Raw genomic sequence first — 11,182 nt, forward strand, 5'->3', positions numbered from 1 at the left:
CCCCCTGCCCTCCCCTCTGATGGCAGATACGACCTCCACTTTCTTATCGCTCAGGTTCACACACACCAACAAAGCCGCCTCTCACAGGAGCGCGCTGCGAGAAATGAGGCTCCTAAGTTATTATAACCACGAGTCCATGCCCACGCTGGACACGTCATTCCTTCATCATCCCTGCCGTCAGCGCGTCTGAATGTTTGTGCTCCGAGTTACAGAACAAACACGAGAAATACAAAAGAACTCAAAGTGAATATAAAGTGTGTCGAGGTTAAATGCAGAGACAGTGCCTCATGTTATAACAGTACAATAACATACTTACTTACTAGTAAGTAGTAATGGTGGCGGTTACATTAAAAGTCGTATTTGCAGTGAAAATCTGCAGGCCGCATTCAAGAAGTTAAGTTGTTGCACATGTGACTGGTGGCTGGATCTATGTGCAAAGGAGGAGGAGGAGGAGGAAAGACGTATAACAGAAGAAGAAGGACAGAGGTATAATATGTAGTAAAAGGAACAAAAGAAGCTGATGAAGTAGAAGAAGAACTCCGGCATATGACTGGATCGATGTGCAACACATGGTTTATTTTCATGCATTAGAAGAAGGAGAAGCAGAAGAAGGGAAGAGGAATGATATGTAGTAGCAGTCAAAGAAATTAAAGAAGAGGGAAAAAAAGTAGTGGAAGAAAAAGAAGTCGTAGCAGAAGAAGAAGAAGAAGGAGTATTGGAAAAAGAATAACGAGTTGCAGAAGAAGAAAGAAGGAAAAGTGAATAAGATAAAGAAGAAGAAACTCTGAACAACATGACACAGAAATCTTTCTCTGTATTTTCTCTGGTTTCTGTTGTTTTAGTGACGGACTGATTTACTCCTCCACAGTCCTGTAACGTGACCGTGTCCTCCGTATGTAGAAACACAATCACTCATTCATTCACTCATCCTCTCAGATATTTAATACGTGTTTACAGTTTCAGTGAGCCGGACTCAAAGATCACCCCCTCATGCTCCTGTCTCAGGAACCTGACCGTCTGATAAATGCAGGTTTGTTATTTAAATAAGAAGAAAAATCCTCCAAAGAGATTCTGTGTTCATGCCAGCAGACGTCACATCAGTCAGATCTCACGTCAGACTGATGGTGTGTGGGAGGAGGAGAGCCGAGCCGGACCGTTCCAAACTAAATACATAAAATCTCACCCTCCTAAACCTTTCCCTCCCCCGTCCTCCCCCTCTCCGCTCCCAGTCCTGCTCCAAATTTGGCCTCTGTGAACGGACATTTCCCCGGGGGGCCGGGGGCTCCGCAGGCTGACGGACGCGTCATTTTCCCACAGGAAAATAAAAACAGATACTTTGACATAACATGTTTTTAAAGGAGAGGATCAAAGCGAGGGAGGAGACGCGGCGTGGGATTCATGTGTGCCACGCTCAGACGCGATACAGGAAGCAGCTTCCAGCAGATCACAGAGGCAGGGAGATCACAGGGAGATCACAGGTAGATCACAGACGGCTTTATTAGCCAACAACTCCTGATTATTTCAAAGTCAGGTTAGTGACACGTTTAAGGACGTTACAGTAGAAACACAGACAGCTGAGAGACAGACTACAGAGATCAAAACGTTTTAAGATTATAAATATGGAACATTATAACATCATAACTACGCAAGCTTTTTACTGTTTGTGCAAATGTATAATTAAAGTTCAGTTTAATGACGAAGTAGGAGGAGTTACCTTCATCATGTACCCCCCTCTTCATCATGTGTCCCCCCTTCATCATGTACCCCCCCTTCATCATGTGTCCCCCCCCTTCATCATGTGTCCCCCCCTTCATCATGTACCCCCCCTTCATCATGTACCCCCCCCCCTTCATCATGTGTCCCCCCTTCATCATGTGTCCCCCCCTCTTCATCATGTATCCCCCCCTCTTCATCGTGTGTCCCCCCCTCTTCATCGTGTGTCCCCCCTCTTCATCATGTGTCCCCCCCTCTTCATCGTGTGTCCCCCCCTCTTCATCGTGTGTCCCCCCCCTTCATCATGTACCCCCCCCCTTCATCATGTATCCCCCCCCCTTCATCATGTATCCCCCCCCCTTCATCATGTGTCCCCCCTTCATCATGTGTCCCCCCCCTTCATCATGTACCCCCCCCCCTTCATCATGTGTCCCCCCTTCATCATGTGTCCCCCCTTCATCATGTGTCCCCCCTTCATCATGTGTCCCCCCCTCTTCATCATGTATCCCCCCCCCTTCATCGTGTATCCCCCCCTCTTCATCGTGTGTCCCCCCCTCTTCATCGTGTGTCCCCCCTCTTCATCATGTGTCCCCCCCTCTTCATCGTGTGTCCCCCCCTCTTCATCGTGTGTCCCCCCTCTTCATCGTGTGTCCCCCCCCTCTTCATCGTGTGTCCCCCCCTCTTCATCGTGTGTCCCCCCCCTCTTCATCGTGTGTCCCCCCCTCTTCATCGTGTGTCCCCCCTCTTCATCGTGTGTCCCCCCCTCTTCATCGTGTGTCCCCCCTCTTCATCATGTATCCCCCCCTCTTCATCGTGTGTCCCCCCCTCTTCATCGTGTGTCCCCCCTCTTCATCATGTGTCCCCCCCCTTCATCATGTGTCCCCCCCTCTTCATCATGTGTCCCCCCTCTTCATCGTGTGTCCCCCCCCTCTTCATCGTGTGTCCCCCCCTCTTCATCGTGTGTCCACCCCCTTCATCGTGTGTCCCCCCCTCTTCATCGTGTGTCCCCCCTCTTCATCGTGTGTCCCCCCCTCTTCATCATGTGTCCCCCCCTCTTCATTATGTATCCCCCCCTCTTCATCGTGTGTCCCCCCCTCTTCATCATGTGTCCCCCCCTCTTCATCATGTATCCCCCCCTCTTCATCATGTGTCCCCCCCTCTTCATCATGTGTCCCCCCCCTTCATCATGTACCCCCCTCTTCATCGTGTGTCCCCCCCTCTTCATCGTGTGTCCCCCCCTCTTCATCATGTGTCCCCCCCTCTTCATCATTTTTTTGGAGTTCCCAGCGTGTGGCCGCGGCCGTGTGACCGCGGCCGTGTGACACTCCGTTACCTTATCTTGACGCCTAATCTTGAACAGAGTCTTTGTGTTTCACGTCCTCAGTTATTTTGGGTGAGTGGGGTAATTAAGGGGTCCTGCGGCTCCATTAGCCCTGGGGCCACCGAGGAGGTCAAGCCGGCCCTGTTTGAGGACTTTTATAAAATCAGGAGGTGAAACTTTAAAGGAAAAATATGAATCTGCTTTTTGTAAAAAGACACAAAATAATTCATCTGCCTGGTGTTGTTGTTGCAGGAAAATCAGCCTCACATCAGAAATATTACTGCTGGCTGTGAGCAACCTTAACTTCTAACATCCAGCAGCATCTCTCTCGGTTACGTCGAAGCTTCTCACTGACTTTGAGGACACAGAGGACACGTGTGGACGGGTCACAGCTTCTGGACGGGTTCTGTGTGGACGTGGAAAACAGCGTGATCATTAAACACCTGCAGGACCAGTTTTTTTCTTTGAGGGTTCAGCTGCAACGATTAATCAATTAGTCGTCAACTATTGAACGAATCACAAACTATTTTAAGAATTGATGAAGTTTGTCTGATAACAGCGTCTTGTGTGAATTGTTCGTGTGTGGATAAGAACACTTGTGGGTGTCATCTTAAGGTTTTGGATGGTTAACGGTAAAATGCATCTTTTAAATAAACTGTGAGAACGTGAAAGAAGTGACTCTCATGCAAACTCTACGAGCACCACCTCTTCTGCGGAGACGAGCAGAGGAAGATTACACCACCTTCTGCTGTGACATGGTTTGATATACAGATGCACCCATTCTGTAGCATGTTTTTCCTCCCTTACTTTCAGTGGAGAACTGACCTACATATCATTTACTTAGTTAACTACATTTGGCAGCAGCTGGTATCAACATTCATTATTAGATATTCAAGGAGTTAAATTAGTTTGGTGCCATTTTTTTGTGTTTAAGAAATTGCATTTGTACTGTGATGAGCCCCGATCGACCGGCCCCATCCCCCTTTCCTTTCATCCTGACCGCTGTGAAGACATGCACAGCCAATGCATTAGACGCATTAGTCAGGCAGAGACCACCACACTCCTCATGTCACACAGAAAGAGCTTCATCAAAGCTCCATCAAACATCGCTGAGGAAGAATCGCTCACACGTCAATCTGCAGCAGATTAACAAGTGACCACTTTAACATCACAAGCTAAAAGTCGAAGTGCAGAAAGCAGAGAGAGAAACTGCTTTGTTTACTGAAGCTACAAGACAACGTAGTTAAAGAAGTTTAAATCGACAATGTGCACGTGGCAGGAAACTGACACCGGTGTAAGTCTTTGCTTTTAAACGTAGTTTTCCCAAACATGGTCATGGTCACAAAAATAAGCAACTGTGCAATCTGCAACTTTCACACTGCAACCTGCATCTGCAACTGACTCCTCTCAGACTCACTGTGACACGGTTCACCTACTCAAACACTTTAGACCAGCATGCATCGCCCTGAAGAACCTGCACATTTATCTGACACTAAATATTTCATTATGTGCTTCTCTTGTTTTGAACTTGGTTTATGAACACAAACTAGTTCTCATCCGTTTCTGCCTCTTCTTCTCGGCCGTATGAGGCTGGAGGATTTTCTTACACACACATGTTCAGGAAACACAGATAGAAAAGGAAACTGTTACCGTAGTGATCATAAATAAGCTGCTAATGTGTTTTCAACATGCTGTAAAACACAAAAACAACCTACTGCAGGACAGTCGGGAAAGTGGTTCAAATCAAACAGAACACAGTCATCAGAAGATCACATTTTAATCACAGTTATTTACAATAATCTGCAGCAGATTTTCAGAGTATCTTGCACGGGTCACATGCTCGGCCACAGATCATTAAAGCCCTTTCATTCAGCTTTTTCTTCCGCTGTCGTTGATTGGCTGGAGGCGCACCAGCGATGTTTATTGCACTGACTCCCACAGCTGAGCAGCAAAGGGCTGCTGGCAGGGAACAGTGACACAAATCTAAAAGAGACCTTTGATGCTTTCTTTGTCTGATTGTAAAACTCTAAACAAAACTTCACTTTGTGCCTCTTCGGCGTCACTGTTCCCCGACAGCAGCGACAGAAGAAGATCACAGTCACGCCAGAAGATTTTCTGCAGGTCGTCTTTGTTTTTTCTGACATGACGGCAGCAAACAGGAACCCTCATGACAGAACACGATAAGCCGTCTGTGTTACACAACAGCAGCGAGCATACCAAGACAAAGAGCACAGTCAGTACAGAGCTCTCAGGAGCATCATGAGACAGGAACACGGATCCACAATCATGCAGTTAAGAGTCTGGCGGTGGACGGCGTCTCGCGACCAATCAGGCAGGAATCAAACACTGTGCAGGAAATTACATCTTCATAGCAGACACTGTACATAACACAGACGTTACATGGAAAAATGTGGTAGAAATAGATCATACTGAGGGTCAGCAGGGTCGCTGGGACGTTCAAGGCCCCTCACAGCAGCTGTAAAAGTCTAAACTCTGATCTTTATTCTGACCCCTGAATGCACCACCTTACGGCAACAGCAGCTTTTAAAGTCGCAATGAAACGAAACATGACCTTTTCAAAGGTTCAAATGTGAATGTTAATTTGAACATGTGAAAGTCAAAGACAACATGGCCGACGTCGTCTGTGCAGGAAGGTCATGTTGAAAGCTTGGATCAGCTACTAAACGGACCTCCGGATCACGACAGCTTCTTTCCTCCTATCTTTTTATCATAAGCACCTTTAAAATTATATTTAACAGATTGTGTGCGCATATTTAACGTAGCCCTTAAAAAAAGTCAAAGTAGACTAATAAAATAATTATTCCTCTCAGGCTTCTGGAAGACTGCGTGACGACATGAACCGACTTTGGTCCTTTTACCCCAAAACTATCGCCATGCGATTTAACGAGAGGTCCTGTCCTGGTCTGAAAGGTGAACCAAATGCAGAAGCGTCTTAAAACTGAACTGTTTCTGACATCCAGCAGGGGGCGACTCCACATAGTCTGATTGTATAGAAGTCTATGAGGAAATGCTCCTCCTCCTCTCCTGATTTATTCCCTCAGTAAACATGTTCCTGACGAGTTTATGGTCTCAGTCTCTAGTTTCAAGTCTTCTTCAACACAGCATGATGTTCATTTAGTCACTGTTGCTCCAGTTGGAGTCACACAGACCAGGAAGAGGGGTGGAGTTAGGGCGGGGCTTGATTAGTGTTTGTTTGTACTAAAAGTAACAGTGAAATAGGGATACAGCTGGCTGCCATCCAGCCAAGCCGTGTTTTAACGTTTGCTAACCCCGCGCTCCTCTCCAGATTTACACTCTCTTCCACGCCAGCTCCAAAAAACAAGATGGCGACTGTCAAGAACCAAACGCGAGGCACACAAACAAGTGTTTCATTTTACTTACTACATTCTGCATTCAAGCAAACATTATGTATAAAAACTGCACTTCAAAAACTCTCCTGGGACGTGACGTGATGATGCATTTTTTATAATTACATTTAAATCAACATAAATTAATATATTTAATAGTTATATATTTAATGTGCATCTCGATTATATTATAATAATAAATACATTTAAATATGTGGTTTTAAAAGAACCCTGACCAAAGTAAAGCTGAATTTAGGAGCAGTTACGGCTGCGCTGCTAAGCTAGCTTCAGCAGATGGTACTTATTCTCTAACAAGGTTTAATAATTAGTTAGTGCCTTAATTATTGGGGATGACAGGGCGACATTATCAAGCTGTCATTTACATGTAACACTTGAGGGGAAACTGTAGCTTTAGTAACAGCTAGCTGTGGACAGTTAGCTTGTGCTTCACATAGCGCTAATGAGGCTCGTTCACAGCAACATGTTTATTACAGTGAATCTAACAAATAAAGAATTCAGCAAATGTGGTTCTGTTTTGGTTCCTGGTTGTCGTTTGCTTCTTGTTCTGCATGCTGAAAAAGATCACGTTGTTCAGACAGCAGAGAGATGATTGAAATACCATCGTATGCTGTTGCATTAAAGTTTCCCCTCATTGCATCATCAGAGGGCCCAAACTATGAAACAAACACAAAACCAAAGTATGTGTTTTTTCTTTCTTCTTCTTCTTCAACAATAAACACGTAGGTTCAGGAGCAAGACGCTCTCAGAGATGTCTCTTCATTGTGACTTTAAAACCACCTGAAGTCATCTGAAGGATCCTGCACAATAATCATCCACACTTTTTCTTCTCCAGTGCAGCCTGTCACACACCGCTCGGCTGTGACAAATAAGTTACCTTAAAAACACTTTATCCACACAATCCTCTGTAACCCTGGAGGTCTATTTTACATCACGGCCAACATTAAATCCACAACAGGCCGTTTGGATGCTGTTTGACACGTTTAAAGTCTGGAGTGTATTTACATGAGGCACAGGCCCTCGCTGGCTCTCACAAAGTGCTCTGACCCTCTCACACTCTGAGGTCGGCCGTGTGATGCTCGGCGATAACACTTCTCCTCCACTTTACAATAATGTGACCAGCTATCAGCTGCTGGAGGCTAAAAACAGACATGAGCATTAAAGTCACAGAAAACAATGAAGCCAGTCTTTGCGTCAGTCGTCGCTCATTACGAGCGCAGACACCGGCTGCACCGCAGGTCAGGAGGTGATTATCTTACGACAATACGTGGCTTGTGATTTAAGAGTCATGTAAGAGATCAAAGGCGAACGGCCCGCAGGCTTTACAGCGGACGGCTAACCCTGAGGAGGAAACGGACAGAAAGTAAAACTCTCCAATGAACACTTTTAATTTATTGACGAGAATACGCCTCCGTCTGCTGGCAGGAAACCTTCCTCCCGGGTCAGCGGCCATCTTAGAAAGTAAAGCTAATTCTTAAATCAACATTTTCATGTGAAACCGCAGACTGTGTAAACATACTCCGAGCTTCCCACCAACACGACTACAAAAGGGTGAAATCCTTCTGATAAAACACTCGTGAGCTCCTCAGTGAATCTCAATCTTCTCTCTGGGACGTGAGCTCATTGGATACACGTTTAAACTCACACACGCAGGCTGATTGTATTGTTTTCACACACTCATTAGCTCATCAGATCCCGAAAGGGAAACAGATCAATAGTCTTAGTTTTTTTTGCATCACCTTTTTCTACCCTGAAGTAACCAAGAAAATTTGCAGATTTAAAGACTTAAAATATTATTTGCATTTCAGCGGATCACAAAACACAAGTCGTGTTGTGCTTTCCTTTTTTTGCATCTGGGAGTTCTTCGTTCAGCGCAGGCAGGAGGGAATCTTATTCCCACAGTCAGACTTTAATATCAGACTTCTTTTCTCCGAGTTGCAGCTTTGAATCCTTGCAGGACATTCAGAGACCCAGAAGGAACCTCTCAGCCTCCTTTTTCCCCTAAATCAACCTCTGAGACGACCGACAGGCATCTGCAAGGGCACCTCTCTGAGCTCCGTGCAGGAGGTCCTCAACACTGTGGGACCAAAAAGACCTGTGTCATGCTTCTGCAGCCGAGAGCAAAGCACACACAGAGTGGTGATGCCTCCAAAGTGAGCGAACCGAATCCCTCATCGTCAGACCTCATACTTGGCATCGAGGGTCCGGTCGCTGGCTGACAGGAGCCGGAGCCTTCTTTGCTTCCGTGCAGCCGAGGCAGGAAGGAACCAACGGGCTGAAGAGGCGGCCGAGACCTTTCCGGAAGACGCTGTTGGAGAGGCTGTAGATGAGACAGTTGCAGAAGCTGTTGCTAATCGCTAACCATGTTGTGAGGAAGGACGCCACCTTGTGATGATACAGCCCGGCGCTCTCCAGGAGGAAGTAGAGGATGTAGGGCATCCACAGCACGTAGAAGACACTGGTGATGCGGAACAGCACCATGGCGTAGCGTTTGTCTGCGTGGCCCTCGCAGCGCTCCCCTCGCTCAGGTTTATCCCCCTCGACCTGCGAGCTGAAGCGCGCATGTCGCTGCGTGATCTCCCTCGTGTGCTGCCGGCAGATCCGGAATATACTCCCGTAGGTGAAGCAGACGGTGAGCGCCGCTGGTGCATAGAGCAGCGCCGCAATGAAGGTGCTGAACCCCGGGTTGGTCTTCCAGGAGTCTGCGCACCACTGAAATATGTCCCCATGATAACCCGGCTTCCCCCAGCCGAAGAAGGATGGCAGGAAGATAAGAGCAGAATAAACCCAGATGAGGACGATGCACACCCTGAGCCGGCACGGCGTCACCAGCGTGGCGTACGACAGCGGGCGGGTGATTGCGATGTAGCGGTCCACGCTGATGCATGCCAGTGATGCCATGGAGACGCTCTTCAGCACAGACACCATATAGCCAAACGCCTTACAGGTGAGCTCCTCGTTCAGGCCGCGGAGGTAGTGCAGGAGGGACAGCGAGGGCACCAGGCAGCTGACGCCCACCAGCAGGTCGGCGTACGCCATGGTCTGGATGAAGTGGCTGGTGGTGTGGTGGTGCAGCAGCGGGGCGCAGTGGAAGACGAAGATCACCACCAGATTGCCGGCGATTATGAGCACGGTGAGGAAGAGGATGACAACAACCTCCAGCACGCAGGTGTCCAGGCTGCGGGAGTAACCTACAGCGCCGAGCAGGCAGAACGGGGAAGAACCGCTTTGGTTCGCATCGTAGGAAGAGTTCATGTTTGGACTGGAGGGGAGAAGGGGGGAGAAGGGCAGGTTTTAAGTCAACATAGCCGTCATCCGGTCATCCAAGTCTCTTTTGTAATCCCAAAGTTAGTCGTCCTGTCTTCTGCTGCAAAAGCAAAACCTCCAGTTCTTCTTAAATCAGCATCTTTTCTCGCTCAGCGGGCAGAGAGTCTGAAGCAGTAATCCATCGCTGGATGCAGAACGAGCCCCGCTCTGCTGCTTTGTGTAAAATATGTGCATGTCTCGAGATCTCGAGAGGCAAAACAAGATCCCCAACGTAGAACAAGAGATGCCAGTCTGATGCTGCAGTGCAAACCGTCCTCCCCTCGCAGCTGTTTATCACACCCCCCTCCTCAGCTGTAAATCCTGAGGTAAGCACTCTGCTCCGGCACGCAGCCACAGAAACATCCAGGCGTCCACTCCTGCTCCCTGAGAGCCGGCACAGGAAAAGGGAGGGAAAAACAAAGCTGAAATTCCCGGCTGCTCCGACGTTAACACTCCTCCACGCTGCTGACAGTGACGGCTGCCTCAGCAAACAGAAGAAGTCCAAACACACACACACTTTTACACACATGCACACACACACAGCATCTCGAGCAGGGCGAGCGCAGGATAATGTCACCAGGATCTCCAGGAGCTTGTAGTGAGGCTCAGAGGCGGCCGGCTGTGTGTGTGCTGATGTGTGTGTGTAAAGAGAAAGTGTGTGTATGCATGTGTGTGTTTAAGAGAGAGAGCTCAGCGAGGCAGCCTCTCCTCTCTGCTGTAGTGGCAGTAGTGATGATGCAGTGCCTCCCTCTCCTCCCCCTGCTCGCTCGCTCGCTCGCTCCCTCCCTCACACACACTCACACACACACACACACACACACACACACACACACTTGTCTTCCCTCCCCTCCTCTTTTCCTCCTTTCCCTTTCACCTCGCTTCCTCTCTTCCTGCCTTTGCCCCTTTTTTCTTGCACACACTCCTCCTCCTCCTCCCTCCATCTTTTACTGGGACAACATGGCAGTAAAATGTTGATTTATTGGATTTGCTTTGTTTTAACAGCTTTTCAGTCACTTATCTCAGTTTGAAGCACATCAGACAAAACTAACAATAAAACATAAATCACTGAAAGGCTTTGGGAACATTTTATAATCCTATAATCACAATTTCAATCAGCTTTATCGACCAATGAAGTGCGTCAAGGAATCTGAAGTGGCTCACAATGTACCTACACACAGGAACAGGTATGTAGAAAGCTGTGTGTGATTCTGGAGGGTTTCTACTATAGTACTAAACTTTTCAATAAAGCATGTTATTCTAGTGCTGCACAATTACTCCAATATTAATCCCGATCACGATTCTGTCGTCCCACGATTAAATAAACATGACTGACGGCGATATTAACATCGCTCCCTAAACTAACAGCCCCTCCCCCAGGGGGCGATGGAGAGGTTTGGGCTTCATTTATGGGGGAGCTGGCATGTCATGTGATGAGCGCCGACCTTACAGAGAGGAA

At 47.6% G+C, this 11,182-nt stretch overlaps 1 protein-coding gene across 1 annotated transcript; it reads right to left on the reverse strand.

Annotated features, from left to right (window-relative positions):
• Nucleotides 1–8,604: 8,604 nt before the first annotated feature.
• On the reverse strand, nt 8,605–9,675 carry LOC138610846 (probable G-protein coupled receptor 21). Its single transcript, XM_069683689.1, has one exon. It carries the CDS (start codon nt 9,673–9,675, stop codon nt 8,605–8,607), a length of 1,071 nt encoding a protein of 356 aa, XP_069539790.1.
• Between the last annotated feature and the right edge of the window lie 1,507 nt (nt 9,676–11,182).

This window comes from Semicossyphus pulcher, unplaced genomic scaffold (assembly GCF_022749685.1).
Source record: "Semicossyphus pulcher isolate SPU_LCO1_2020_fin unplaced genomic scaffold, fSemPul1.0.p SCAF_6, whole genome shotgun sequence".
Taxonomy (NCBI): Eukaryota; Metazoa; Chordata; class Actinopteri; order Labriformes; family Labridae; genus Semicossyphus; species Semicossyphus pulcher.